General features: G+C 41.0%; 4 protein-coding genes across 4 annotated transcripts; 1 reads left to right on the top strand and 3 right to left on the bottom strand.

The window, feature by feature from the left end:
• Positions 1-136: 136 nt before the first annotated feature.
• I206_102543 (uncharacterized protein) lies at positions 137-1,444 on the bottom strand (the record flags this gene model as incomplete). Its single annotated transcript, XM_019154653.1, has 4 exons — positions 137-552; positions 650-866; positions 947-1,286; positions 1,347-1,444. The coding sequence occupies 4 exons, from the start codon at positions 1,442-1,444 to the stop codon at positions 137-139; spliced, it is 1,071 nt and encodes a 356-aa protein (XP_019012056.1).
• Positions 1,445-1,901: 457 nt separating this feature from the next.
• On the top strand, positions 1,902-4,006 carry I206_102542 (uncharacterized protein; the record flags this gene model as incomplete). Its single annotated transcript, XM_019154652.2, has 12 exons — positions 1,902-1,966; positions 2,058-2,120; positions 2,200-2,306; positions 2,368-2,459; positions 2,519-2,689; positions 2,778-2,931; positions 2,988-3,035; positions 3,099-3,253; positions 3,315-3,504; positions 3,581-3,599; positions 3,662-3,859; positions 3,949-4,006. The coding sequence occupies 12 exons, from the start codon at positions 1,902-1,904 to the stop codon at positions 4,004-4,006; spliced, it is 1,320 nt and encodes a 439-aa protein (XP_019012055.2).
• Positions 4,007-4,325: 319 nt separating this feature from the next.
• I206_102541 (uncharacterized protein) lies at positions 4,326-8,734 on the bottom strand (the record flags this gene model as incomplete). The annotated part of the gene is made up of 6 exons (XM_070202580.1): positions 4,326-5,411; positions 5,468-6,489; positions 6,557-7,429; positions 7,498-7,800; positions 7,864-8,235; positions 8,299-8,734. 6 exons carry the CDS (start codon positions 8,732-8,734, stop codon positions 4,326-4,328), a joined length of 4,092 nt encoding a protein of 1,363 aa, XP_070058681.1.
• Positions 8,735-9,198: 464 nt separating this feature from the next.
• I206_102540 (uncharacterized protein) lies at positions 9,199-13,828 on the bottom strand (the record flags this gene model as incomplete). The annotated part of the gene is made up of 4 exons (XM_019154650.1): positions 9,199-9,341; positions 9,395-10,929; positions 10,985-13,588; positions 13,638-13,828. 4 exons carry the CDS (start codon positions 13,826-13,828, stop codon positions 9,199-9,201), a joined length of 4,473 nt encoding a protein of 1,490 aa, XP_019012053.1.
• Between the last annotated feature and the right edge of the window lie 1,219 nt (positions 13,829-15,047).

The raw sequence follows: 15,047 nt of genomic DNA, 5'->3' as shown, positions 1-15,047 counted from the left end.
GATCATTAGCAAATGCCCCCAAGCTAATTAAACAGCTTCAGAATTTTTATATGACAGCGCTTAAGGGAAATGATCTTGTGTACAATTCGTGTAATCACAAGAAGCAGCAATTGAAATTATCATTTTACCGAAAATCTCACTGGCTTGTTTTTGATATACTAATTCTCACAACTCTATGATCGCTCCATCTACCTTTCCATCCGTCTGAATCACCTTCAATGAAATTATCCAAACAAGCATACTTATCAACCTTCCATCCACCTCTAGCACTTGCTCTTTCTACTAAATTTGAAGTCTCATTTAAGATTTCCTCTTCACCTTTTTTTTGGTATTTCGGTAAGTTATCCGCACCAAGCATAATAAAATCTATTCTCGTTTGATTTTTACTTCCAGGAGGTGCAAAATCAGTATAAGTATGTTCAGGTCCATAAGGTCTAGTTTGTTTTCCAAATAAATGATTAAAAGAATCAAGAAAATAAAATGAAGATTGATTAGAAAGTAAAGGTTTTGAAGAAGTTATATTTTTATAACCTTTTTCTTCAGGTGGTGAATCTGTTAAATAAACAAGCACAAAATCTCAATAAAAACCTTTTCTTTTTTTTTTCTTTCTTTTCTTCAATATTATAATGGATAAAAATAATAAACTTACTAAAATCTCCAAAAAGTATAATTGGATTTTTTTCTTTAATTTTCTCTTCTTTTTCAATTTGTTTTACCCAATTATAAATTTGTGATCTTATCAATAAACTACTTTCTGCTCTTGCTTTTATTCCAAGATGATCATAATGCGTATTAATTGCATGTACTAATTTTCCGTTTTTGCCTATTTTTCTAAGTGTAAGCAAAGTTGCTATTCTAGGTAATGCCTAGTACATTATGAAACATAATTTCAGCTTGCTTGTAAAGAAATTAAGCGAGACAAAAAATAAGATAGATTTTCACTCACAGCATCCCATCCTCTTGAAGGTATATCAGGAGTAGTTGATAACCAGATTGTACCCCATTTAACCACTTCAAATATCCTTCTATCATAGAATATTGGACTATATTCTCCAGATTCTTTACCATCATCTCTACCTACACCAACATGACCATATTCATCTCCTAATAAATCTTGTAAATCGCTTAATTGATCATGCAGAACTTCTTGAAATCCAATTATATCAATATCACCTATACTTAATAAACAATCTATCAAACGTGTTTTACGTTCTGACCAAGGTTTTTCTCTATATGGATTATCAAATATTGGAGGTAGAGAGGATTTTGTACCATTATCATATCGACTATCATGATTTATCAACGATCTTCATCTTTCCTAAGGTTGCAATAGAAGATCTACTTACACGTTCACGGTTGCTACGTTGATACGATCTCGTTCAGTTGGCTTTATGATTGACTTTGCAAGACCTGCATCAGGCAGCGGATCGATACGAGTGACCATGCTGTTGTGAGAGTTCTGCAGATTCTCAATTGCTTACTTGATTGAGCATACAGCCAAGGATCTTTCGTATTTACTCGTATAATCTTGTTGCTGCGAATATAGAATTACCCAGTACAGCTCGGCGACCTTTATCGCCGGAATCTCTATGGAGACTCCACATTTTAGCGAGTTTTAATTGGAATGTTTCCACGTGTTTTGATTATATGTTTCGGATTCTGCTTTACACACTGTGTGTATCAAGGAATTTGTTTTGAATTTGTTTTGAAGATTTGAAAGAAGATCAAAGCGAATCAGTTCTGTCTAATTGTATCTCTTGAGTCTCAAGGATATCTATAGTCTTTGCCACTGAATCAACTGAAAGCTGGCTATATATAATCCCATAACACGTCAGTCAATTGACTTCGATCTTAATCAAAATCAAATACAACTAAACCGGATAAAATCATATCTCGACATGATGGAAGTTGACGAAGATATCAGTACTTCTAATGGACACGCAAGTAAGAAAAGTACAACTACAAAGTGAGTTTTGGAACCTTTGATAATCTTTGTGATTGTATTGGTATATCTTGCCTCATGTCAAGAGCGTTGCTGAACGAAATATACGATTTAGAAAAGATGAGGGTAATAAAGACCACGATTTTTATTTCAACTTTTATTCTTCTTTACAAAATCAGTAAGTATCAAACATCTTTACCAAATTACCACTGATTGATAGAACCGTTGAGATCATACTGATGAATATGGCTTGATAGGGCCAATATGATAGGTGATATTTCACGTACAGGTACATATAGAAAAGCTATATTAGGAAATGCAGAAGTAGCATTCAAAGATAAAATAGTTCTTGATGTTGGTGCAGGTGAGCTCAATTGAAGAAGGTGAGGGAACGCCGTATATATGCTCATTTCATCCCATGGCAGGCTCTGGTATACTCTCGTATATGTCTGCACAAGCTGGTGCGAAAGAAGTGATTGCTCTTGAAGCTTCATCTATGGCTGAAAAGATTGAGATTGTAGGGTTCATCTCCTACGAAAATATCGGTGTTATTGTAGCTGATCCGCGATATCTCAGTTGATCAAAGCTGCTAATGCAGGGAAGAACAACGCGCATTTGAAAGATCGTATACGGATTGTAAGAGGGATGGTCGAGGATGAAAAGGTTCAAAAACAAGTTCTAGAACATGGAAAGGTGGATACGATAATATCGGAACCTATAGGTGTCATGCTTTTGCATGAGAGGATGGTATGTCTAAACCTCGCTTACAATTTATTCAGCTGGTAGATACACTCTTGTAAATACCGGCTGAGACTGTATATTCATCTTGTGATAGGTCGAATCTTTCATATTAGCCCGAGATTTATTCCTTAAACCCGATGGACAATTACTACCTTCCGCTGGACATGTTTTCTTCTGCCCGTTTTCTGATGAAGCGCTATATAATGAGACGGATCAAAAGGCTCAGTTTTTCAATACTACGCTTTTCGGTAAGCCTATATTATCTTGCAAATTTGACTCGACATGAGCTGACTGTCATCTGTAGGAACGGATTTCAAAGAACTATATCCTGCAGCCAGGGAGGAAGTCTTCGGTAGGTTTTCGTAAGATCATATAATCCAGGCCAACCACGATGGCTGATCTTGTGCACCGTCAGCTCAACCGGTTGTAGGCATGTTCCCACCTACATCTTTAGTTTCAACAGCATGTACACCTAAATCATTCGATTTTTATACTTGTAAAAAGGAAGATTTACTTGAATTTTCAATTCCAGTTGATTTTGTTGTTCATCGAACAACCTTGATACATGGTGTGAGTTCAATTCATACAATTGTGTGACGAATTAGTATCTAAATAAGAAATATTGGTATAGCTTGCATCTTGGTTTGATTTAGATTTTTATCCTCGAGTACAACCTACTTCGGAAGATCCAGCCTGGAATTATCCTATAAATTCTACATCTAATTGGCAATGGATGTCACAAGAATCTCCATTAAATCCAGGTCCAACACCTAATCCGCCAAATGATGGTTTATCAGTAACACTTTCAACTGGACCAAGTGGTGAGTCATTTTGTGCATAAAACAGCATTGAAATAATTTACAAAATTAATTGTAATTTATTTTTGTTTTCACATAGCTGCTAGAACACATTGGCAGTGAGTTTTTTTTAGTAGTCAAATGAAAGTTGAATATGTTCTGATAATAGTTAAAAACTTAGACAAGCTAGATTATTACTTCCTGAACCATTAGCAGCTAATAAAGGTGAAAGATTAAAAGGATTAATTCATTTTAAAGTTAATGAAGCAAGATCTTATGATTTAATATTGGATTTAGAAATTGATAGACCTGGACCTGAATTTAATCCAAATTCTCTAAAAAGGAGAGCTGAATATCAACTACAACAACAATGTTTCAAGTGAGTAGATTTGGAGAACTTCAGCCTCACCTTTTCAGATGCATATTTATTCTGTTCAATTTGCTAATAGGTTTACTTACTTTTCTTAGCTATTCGTATAATCCTGATGCTTCGTTAAGTGCTTTAAGTATGGCTGCTGGTCTGTGATTGAACTTCGGTATTCCGCGCACTAAATAAAGATAAAGTAAAAACGAAATCGGAAAGTTTGGAATGAAACCAGTCCTTTTTGAAGTCATTTGAATTAAAATAACATATCCATTAAATTCATTTTAAATATCTTGTATATATTTATATACCCTGCATGCATGAAGAAGAATGAAATTACGAATCATACTTTACATAGGTCATATGAAAATTGATGAGAAGAAATAGGTATACAGTAATATTCGGCAAATTGTAAAAAAACCCAAATTAAAATGACCTAACAAATACTTGTATAAATAGCTAAACAGACTCGCGATTTCGACTAAATTTCATCAACTCTAGATAAACTTTCTCTTGTTTGACTAAGAACACTACTAGGTCGTCTAACCAAAACAGGTAAACTAGTTCTTCTTTCTATTTTCTTGATATTAATACCTGTCGTCGAGTAAGTAGGTTTAGTGGAACTCGTGTTTCTCGATTCAGACATTTGAGCCTTATTATGAATTGTACTTTCACCAAGGGGTGTTTTGATTGCGGGCGTAGGTGTAGAAATAGTATCTCGCCTTGATCTAGAAGATGAAGTAGCTGAAGTAGAAGTAGTCAATCGTCTTGGAAGAGTAGTATGATCTCCTGTTGAGGGCGTAGGTGTATTAGGGATTCTAGAGGTTGATTTTGACATTGAATTGATATTTCTAGAAGAAATCAGAGTTGAAGAAGTATGATTATGTTTCATTTTGACTGTGGAAGAAGTTAAAGGTGTAGAAGGGATTCTCTTATCATGATTACTATTACGTTGTAACAAAGTCAATTCAAGAATTTTACTTTCTAAAGCTACATTCAGTAATTCTTTATCTTCTTCTAAATATTTCAATCTCTTTTCAAGCCCTTCTGATCTAAGTATCTCTTCTGTTGATAATTTCTGAAGATTCTTCAATTGATTCTTCAACTTAGTTTCATTCAATTTCAAAGCATCAATTTCATTGACAAATCTAAGTAATCTTGAAGTCACATCATTGTCATTTTGCTTTTCGCATTCGTTCCTCAATACCAACTGCTTGAGAGCTTCTTCCCTCGAATTCAACCTGATTTCCAGATCTTCAACCTCTTCTCTCAATCTAGTACTGGACCTCTCTGAATCTTTCAGCTGTCTATCGAATGATGTTTTCGCGTCCAGCCACCTGTCTTCGAATTGTTCGACCGAAACACGCAACGCCGATAATTCAGCATCTTGAGTCTGGATCAGAGTGTTTTTGAATTCTAATGAGCCATTTTTATCGTCTATCTCGCCTTTCAAGGTGTTTGTAAGGTGGTTCATCGAAGACAGCTGTTTCTTGAGATTTTCAATTTGTTCGCGAAGACCTGAAACTGACTCTTGATCGATCGACTTATGATTGATCATTTCAATGAGCTGATCAAGATACCTTTAGCTGACAACATATCTGCCAATTAAATATTGTAACTCACCTCGTCTTTCTCCTCTTCCCAGCCTCGTTTCTCTTCCATAAGCCTAGCAATCAGCTCGGTGCTTTGTCTTCCAGCCCATTCTCTTTCAGCCGAATTCCTGCTCATCTCTTCTAGTTGTTCATGTAACTGGCCAATTTCGACTTCAGCTTGGAATCTTCTTTCGTTCTTTTCGAATCTGGAAACTTCCATTTTTTGCTTCAACTCCGAAATCTCGCGAGCATTTTCTACTATTTCATGTCTAGCATGCGTCAGTTGGGTTTGGATATCATCCAAGTCAGAAAGTAGCGTTTTGATCTTCTGGTTCTTGTCGGTCAAGGATAGGTTCAGAGCTTCTCTGAATTGTTCAGATGATTCTAGTCGTTCTCGGACAGCGGTAATTGTGATTTCCGACTCTTGTGCATTCATTTCCAGTTCTCCAGTGTATTTGCGTTGATCTTTAATCTGCTGCTTGTAGCCCTGATGTTCTTCTCGGAGCTGAGTTAGGATGATATCTTTCTCTGTCAATTGTTGTTTTATCGTAAGTTCGTCTGTCGAAGCTCGTTCGGCTATTTCATGGTATCTTTCGAGGAACGTATCCTTCTCGGCTAGTGTAGCACGCAGCTTTTCGAGCTGCTCTTTCAGATCATTGACCTCGTTCTGTAGCATGACATTGGCGCTGTCTTTCTCTTGCAAATCTTCGCTCAAGATTTTGATCTTGTGATCCTTCTCGGCCACAATCGCATCTCTACTTTGAACCTCCGTCTCAGCCCATTTAAGCTCTCTCCTAAGCTCAAAAACTACGCTTGCCAATTCCGTCTTGCCATTCTTCAAATCTTGTAAAAGGATCTCTGACTTTCGTGCTTCTGCTCGTAATTGGTCATTTGCCACTCGTAATTGATAGATCTGCTCCGTGTGCTCCTGAGATGATGCAGCACGAATCTCTTCGACCGCCGCACATTGTTCGGCTAAAGCGTCATGTGCAGACTGCAGACCCTCGAAAAATTCTTCATTTTCTTTCATAGCTTGCTTGAGCTGATTGATGGCTAAACGACGAACATCATTCGTCAGCTTCTTCTTCCTTCGACACATGAGGGAGTCAAGCTGACTTGCCGATATCTTGATCCGCTGATCGCTCTTTCCATACTCCCAGCTCACTCCCCGTCGCTTGCATATCCAATGTGTACCGTTCAATTTCTTCCTTCTGCTTCTGAGTAAGGCTTTTGAGATCCTCGTTTTCTGACCTTAATATATCTATGATGAAGCTCTCAGCCTTCAGCTGGTCTTTCAACCCATCCAAGCGATCTGCTTGTTGCAAAAGAACGTCGAAGGAGATGGGCAAAGGTGGCTCTGACATGTGCTTTCGAATCAAGAGCGGCGAGGGAGATAAGGCTGTTGTCTTATATGATGGCAAGCCCTGAGCGTTCAGCAAGGGCGAGAGAGGAGTGAAGAAGTGAGTATTGGTATCAGTGACCGGATGGTTGACTGGAGTGTACTGTATGGAAATATAGTGGTCGTCTAAATCGGGCGATTCGCTTATCTTCGATAATTCATGAGCTTCGTATCCATCCAATCCGTTATCTTCAAGCTGAGCTTCATCTTCATCTCGTAGATTTTGGTATGCTTCGTTAGGCGTTTGTGGGCTATCTTGCATGATCTTGTCAATCTGTACATCGTTCTCTTCTGCCAATACCTCTTCGTTGATATCGAATTTCGGTAAGCTAGAAGTACCGAAGGCATCAAGGGACATTCGTTTGGTGACGTTCGCGGAAAGTTTCACTTCGAAAGGTGAAGAAGATCGTTTAGCTGCTCTAGCAAACTCGCTTTCTTTATTTCGAGCTGGCTTTCTGATAGGCGAGCAAGCCGGACTTGATTCTGCTCTTCTGTGTCTGGTGGATTTACTTGGCGAAGGAGTCGCTTTAGAAGGTGTCGTTTCAGTTGAGGATGACACAGGTGGATAAATGTCCCTCGAGAAGACTCGTACTTCTGTCAGGCTCGCTGTTAGCTATTGTTGTCTACATGATCAAGCAGCTGATGGTTGTTGGTGAACATACTGTCATTCTCATTTGTCGATCCGTCGACTGAAGCACCTGTTTGCGAAGTCTGCTTCCTCTCGTCAGGTGTACCGTTGGGTAAAATCACATTATTGACGAACATGTCCAGACCATCATCGGCCTCTTGATACTCTTCAGACCAATCGAGAGGTTGTGCCGAAGGCGCACCGAAGTCGGTCGAGAAGAAAGTTGCCGAATCCGCATAGAGAGTCTGTGCGTACAAGTGAGATTGAGGGACGGGGTGTGGATGTTGATTCGTCCGAGGAGCTTTCGGTGGCGAATCTGCTGGTGATGATAAATGACCTGAAAAGAATAACACATAAGCTTGACTGTCATTCCTCATCGGGATCAAGTATAGAACCTTACGAATTTTGTGCTGAGAAGGACTTAATCTTTGATCGAAACTCATATATCTTCTTCTGGGACTACCTAGACCCAATCCAGATTCAGATCGCCTTTCTGAGATTGTGTGACCAGGTAAATCAATCTCGAAGTTCATTTTCAATCTCATACTGTCAGGTGTTTGAAATTGATCATGATCCATTGACTGGTTCTGTGGAGCATATAAGATATCCTCAGGTCTAGGTGATGGTGCCGGTTTCCTTCTACTTGAAATTTGGTTATTACATGGAGTTGATCCTGGTCGAGGTATCGAGACTGAAGATGAACGTGATTTGTTCAGTTGATTATGAAATGTACTGGGAAGTAGGGGATGAGAGGGGATAGGTGGAACATCATCTAATTTTACGATACTATCAGCTTGTCATTTTCAGAGGCTTTGATGTGAAAGAGAACGCTGACCTCTTGAATCATCACTCAACCTCATATCTCTTGGTAAACTCTTATTCTTTCTTAATTTACCTTCTTGAGAAGTTGCATCATCGTTAATATTAAAAGTAGGTAAAGGTGGAATAATTTCTTTATCCTTTCGTTTCTTCTTTGATTTTGATTTTAAAGCAGATAAACTTGGATGGTGAGCTAAAGATCTTAGTATCGAAGGTGTTCTACGATGTGTATTTACTACTGGAGGAATAGGACTGTTATTGACACTATTTACATATCTTTCATTTTCTAATGAAGATTGTGGATAAGTTGTATCTATTGAATATTGATAAGAACCACTTTCAAGTGAAGAAGGTGGTCTTACATTTCCATTAAAATCAAATGTTGGTGTAATGTTTGATCGAAGGGAAGAAGAAGGTCGATGAAATGGGTTTAATCGATGAATGATATCCATCTTACCGAGTCCTCATAAGTCGTGATTCGAATTGAAGTGAGTGATATAGATATAAATTGATCTTGAATGATCGTCAATATTTTCCTATATAACAATAACAAGAGAAGGGGAAGAAGAAATATCAATTGATATGCGCATTAGGGGTTGCTCTGTTGATTCTTGTTGAAACTCCAACGTACGTCAATAAAATAATGTAGAAGATCATTCAACGTTTACATGTTTTCGCCTGGACCACCTCCACCTTGAATTTCCCTATAATTGTATCCTGAAGTCGATTATGTTTTTCCACCGAAGGGGGTTAAGATTGACATGTTTTGCATAAATGATATACCAAGACTTATGATAACTTATCTTGGTATATTCGAGACATAATTGTAGGTTATACACAAAAAACCTTCTTCCATACTACCATTACTATCTCTTCCACCCCATTCAAATGATCTTTTCATTCGAATCGCCACGCCCTACATGCGCTGTTTGATAGCTTTCGTGATTTGTCTAGCATATATCAAACAAAATCCAGTAGCGATAGGTAAAGCAGAAACCATTAACCAAAATCCTACGAAAAGTAAGATAGGTAACCAAAAAAGGTATAACATTCGATCGCCTAAACAGTCCAGGAAATTAGCTCATTCTGTATCATTTTATAAGGAAACTTACGCTTAACGTGCTTGACCACTTTTTCAGAAGGACTAGCACTTCCACTTCTTCGTCCATCTCTCATAACTCCCAGTGCACTAGAAGTAGCTGCTGATATACCTCCAGCACCAGTAGATTTTCTTCTTCTACTCATCCCAGATTTTTTTGTTTCTAGCACATCATCTACTTGATACCTATGTCTCAATGAAGACGACTTGGAAGTTGACGAAGTGCCAGTAACAGGATTCTCAGCGGTAGTGATTCCACTTTGTACGACAGCGTTAAATGTAGCAGCGGCCAAGGCTTGAGCAAACAATTTGACTTCTTCAGGGTTTGTAGCTATTTTTGAAAGAGTTTCCCATGGAGCAGGGAGAGCTATCCATCCATGATGCTGGGCATCCTTCTCAGCCAGAGAGTTTGGAGAGGTGAACATGCTATGAGGGAAAGGTAGTCTATCCCAAACTGCATTAGGGATTTTTTGAGTATTTGACAACGTCCGAGACATCCACGAAACATTGGAGGCTGTGTCGTCAAGCTCTGCAGGAGCGTAAGGCGGAGGTGGGATATCAGAAGAAAGAGCATCTCTACCATCTGTTGGGGTCGGATGAGGCCTGCGATCCGCAGCTGTAGCAGTAGCAGTCGTACCCGTGGAGGTGGAATGTAAACTTGGTCTTCTAGATTTAACGGGTGAATGTTTATCCCTGGGTTTCTCGGGCGATTTGCTTTGTCGTTCTTTACCTTTTCCTTTGGATTTTCCGGCGTTACTCTTCCGGCTCTTCCGCCTAGACAATCTGATCTTCTCCAATTGATCCAGTGAATCTTCGACTTCCGATCCCGATGAAGGATTATCGTCATCAATTTCACTAACGCTGCTGCCTTCATACGATCTAGCCGAAATACCATCGTAATCTGGGAGAGGTATTTGAGCTTTTGGTCGCTTGGGGGAGCCACTTGCAGTAGTCGACCAGACAGCCGATAGGAGCAGAGCTTCTACTTGAGAATGTTCAGAATATTTAGCCAGATCCAGAGGCATCTCACCGTATGCTGTTGGTCGATCGTATGAGGCTCCAGCTTCCACTAATACCCTTGCGCACAGATTCCGTCCACAGAGAGCAGCGAATGCTAAAGGCGTGTATCCATTGATATCCTGAATGTCCAAATGAGCACCGACAACGATCAATCTCCGTACTAATCGGTGGAACCCCATCACTGTAGCTATATGCAGGAGAGTCTGCTTAGCATCATTCTTATGATTGATTACGCCACTGGCACGTAGTGATCCTGGAGCGTTTTCATCTATGGAAGCCAAGAAGTTGATGACCGTTGACTGTAGGCTGTCATTCGGGGTATCGTTCTTGCCATTGGACGCGTCGCTTGCCTCTTCTTCGTGATCAGCATCGCCTGGTGAAGGTCCGGACATGGGAGAATTCGAACTTGATCGTTCACTCCATTCGCTATTGGTCGCAGATCTGGTGGCGACATGATGAGCGAGTCGATACGCTGCATCGCTTGACGATCCGTTGTACTGATTTCGGACTTCCAGAGCGAGTCTCATCCTACAACGTATATTGTCAGCTCAGCGACATTGAGGCAATCGCAAGTCAAACTCACAAATCTTTGTCCATTTCATTGTATCTGAACAACTGACTATTCTGATCCTGTAATTTGATAGCACCTTGGACAATGACCTCGACCTCACCGGGGAAGCTCGATGGCGGTAATTTACATTGAACGAAACTATCGCTGACGAATTCCGTCGAAGCGGGTCTTTGACCGAAAACAACCACCATGCCAGGGGAGAAAGATTTTCCAGCAATAGCAATTTTCGTTCCTCCTGCCATTGGCCCATCCCCTGGGATGACGTGAGTGATTTGAGGTTGAGGAGGGGCGGCAGCCATGGCAGCCAGCATATCTGATATAGTTTGATCTTGTTGAGCTTGAGCTGAAGGGGAGAGATCCGTGTGATTCGCCGATGGGGACAGGTGAAGATGACCGAATGGTGAAGGAGGAATATGTGATGCGGATTGCGGAGATATTTGAGATAAATGCTGAACTTGACTTTGTTGGTTTTGCATGTTGAACAACGCCTCGAGATCTGGTTGCAAGTGTTGATGATGCTGTTGTTGATGGAAGGGGTTGGAAACATCCGCATGTTCACCACCGGTATAATCTAAAAATTGATCTATATCCGTAGCTGAAGCTGGAGGTACACCACTATCACTGAACATAGCTGATGATCTATCCTCGCCAAATGCTGAGAACACAGAACCACCGTCACTGATAGATGATATTGAGGTATGACTGGACCCAGCGAAAATATCATCCAGACCGCCTGTCATGGCGCTTGACATTTCGATATCCGTAGTGTCGTTGCTGAAAATCATTGATGGCTGAGCACTTGTCGGTTGTCCAGTTAAGCCTAAAGTCGACATAAAGGTATTAGGTGATTGCATAGAAGAGCCGAACAGCATGTTGTCATGCCCGTTGAGCTGCATTCGCTGGGTAGGGGGACTGGTAAGATTGACAGTAGTAGTGTTGGCGGTTTGACCATTGTTGGAAAGTCCATTCTGAAGTTCCACATGACTATTGATGGAAAATTGCGGTCCGCGCAAGATGCCAGGACTGACTGTATTCAAACTTTGCTGCATAGGGAAATCCGCACCATTTTGCTGAGCTGGTCGTTGTGACATGACATCCTGATGTTGATGCAGGGAATGCAAAGAGGTTGTCGAGCCATGTCTCTGGAACCCGTTCGACATATAATTGTCCATTGGGATAGTGCTCATAGCAGGAGATTGAGAAGGTGGTCTTTCGTAAGGCTTCCCAGCGCGGACAGAAGGAGTTTGTTTCTGTAATACAGCTCCTGCCTCTGAGAAGGATTGAACACTCTCACTTTCTGATGGTGCAGGTGATTGTCGTCTCGAAGAAGCAGCGCTTTGGCGGCCCTTCCGTTGACGTGGTGCAGAAGATTGCGTAAGGGAAGTAAGACTATCAACTTTAGGTTTTGTCTTGGGTTCAGTCTTGTGATCATCTGTGATACGGATTGGTTTCGTGGTGGAAGAAGCGATGATTCGTCCATCCCAAGTTCGCAGGGTAAATTTGATTTTGAACCCCACTTTTTCACCATGACATTTGCCATAGCAAACGACTCTGAATGGCAGCCAGTTGCAACTACCGTCTTCCATTTTGACTTCTGGCGGCGAGTTGAATAGAACAATCTCATGCCTCCAATCCCTGTGATCAGGATCCCAAGGTGGCTCTTCCACTACTTGTCCATTTCTGTGCGGATCATACTGATCTGCGTTCTCACCCGTGATGAAATCCTGTGATGGTGGGATAAGCGAAGGTCGAGGTTTCGGTTGAGAAGAAGATGTGTCAGAATCGGAATTGGGGTGTCTTTTTCTATTGACTTCTTTTGATGCCCTCCTTCTAGCCTCTCGGTTTCTACACCTCTTACAGACATATACTCTTCGTCCGTTCTCCCCTGACATGTAGACAGCAGTCTCAACATATGCTAAATGCTCTCTGGAGATGGGTCCGGCCTGGAGTTGTTTCTTCGAGCTGGCTTTAGTGGTTGTACCGGCTTGTAAGCGTAAGCCATGCAGAGTCGCGATACGTTCGAAAGCCATAAGGATATTCCCGCTGGCATCTTGCGGTAAGAGGGGATGCAAAGACGGGTGTATTGCAGGAATAGGAGACGGAATCGGGCAGAACCGAAGGATATCAACGATGACACGGATTGCGGTTTCCACTCTCGACTTGTCCGAGAATTGAGGATCACCCTGCAATAGGAGCTGGTTTGAGGTATTCCTGCTTGTCAATTCATCTAATGAAGGTACCGCTATAGGGGTCTCGTCCACCTCATACAACCTTTTGGGTGGATCCGATCGCAATCCTCCATGACTTTGAGACCCATTAGCACTAGACTGCATCAAGGGCTGGACTGATGTAAATGGTGGTACAGGCAGTTCGAGCGATGGATCTAGTTGTCTGGAGGGTCCAGCGAGTGGCGGTATCGAATAGAAAGATTTTGCTTCCTGAGGCGGATGGACAGGCTGATGTTCCTGCTTTATTTGGATCTGAGGCTTGCTGTCTGGTTGAGGCTGCTGTAGAGACACTTGCGTTTTGATGTCATGCTGCGGACCAGATGACGCGAAGAAATTACGCTGATGTCTAGATGCTTGAGGGTCATGTGAATATGAATTGGAGGGGGAGCTATGTCACAGTTCAGTACTAGGCCAGATGATAGAGTGAGTTGACTCACTTTGAGAATTGATTCAACAAGGCTTGCATTCCTTGCATTACATCATGTGGTGATCGATTATATCCTTCATGACCTAACAGTTGGTTTTGACTCGAGCCCTCACCACCATTCAATAGACCATCAGGGGAAGAGGATTTTGGCGGGAAGGGCGAAGAGCCGGGGAGGGAAGTCGAAGATCCTGTTGGCAGCATTCGGAGAGTTCTCCAAAACCCTTGAGATACGAAAAGGATAACTAAGCGATTATTGTGTGATGGCCGCTCGTTAGAGGGAGTGATTTATGCCGACATTGACGCAAGTGAGTTGTATCTATTGAATGGCCAGAATAGGTGAAGTAGCAGGTGATACGAAAGCTCAGTGATAACTCTTCTATGTGAACCAAGAGGACGAGATGCTGAAATATGGGTTTGTGTACTGGTTTTTAGCCAAAAGGTGGTAGATAACACTCACGTGGAAAAGTAGGTTGAATGATACGGCTGCTTCAGAATTTCCAAGTCGCAGGTGAATGACGATACAAGGTTTAAAGAAGAAGGCGTACCAAGAGTTGGAGATGTGTGAGTGATGTGATGGATGATGCGATGATCTTGATAGTATTGCGTACGCTTTGACGTAGGAATCTAATCCCCTGGATACTATCGGTCTTTTCCTATTCTTCCTCCTAATCCACCTGGACTTTTAGTGTCTACAATGCGAGATTGGTTCCTTGACTTCCTTTACAATCGACTTGGCGGCTTTTAAGAAGATTGTCAATTGTATTATTTAAACAGGAAAAAACGTGTTCTCGGTAAATAGAGTAGCTAATTTAGGTTGAGGAGGTACCAGGGGTGAGAAAGACCTCGATCAATGAAGTACGTATGTATTGTTCTTTTTGAATGTATATAACCGTGTTGATGGTTATCTATGTATACTCTTGTTTGGGTGTGATGAATGATTGCGTCTTGATAGGTCAAGGATAAGTTAAGAGCGAGTGAACGAATGCCGAGAACAGTTGATATGTTGAAAAAAACTATTCAGTGCGAATCCGTGCCTTGCTTCTGGTTATTTGATGAGACTCAAGTGTCTCAGTTGTGACCTAGTCTTACTCAGATGGACTAGTACAAACACGTTGACGCTTGTTGATTTCTTGAAGTAATGTATTGAGTGTGTTCAATGCAAAAGGTTGTGTTGTAATATGTACGATCAAATGGTCAATAAATCTTTCAACAATAGTTTGTAATTCCAAATTGAGATCTATTTCAGTTTTGATGAATGATGCGTTTCGCGTCGAGGGTAATTGAAATAACCGTAGTTTGGCACAAAACCCAAGTCACTTGAAAAAAAAATCCTTGGTGGCGAATATTACCACGCAGAAACCGACTTTTATGCATTAAAGCAACCCAAAACTCAATCTATACCCGTCTTTCTCTGATTGCG

Source organism: Kwoniella pini, chromosome 3 (genome assembly GCF_000512605.2).
Source record: "Kwoniella pini CBS 10737 chromosome 3, complete sequence".
Taxonomy (NCBI): Eukaryota; Fungi; Basidiomycota; class Tremellomycetes; order Tremellales; family Cryptococcaceae; genus Kwoniella; species Kwoniella pini.
This window is presented reverse-complemented; position numbering and strand designations above follow the sequence as displayed.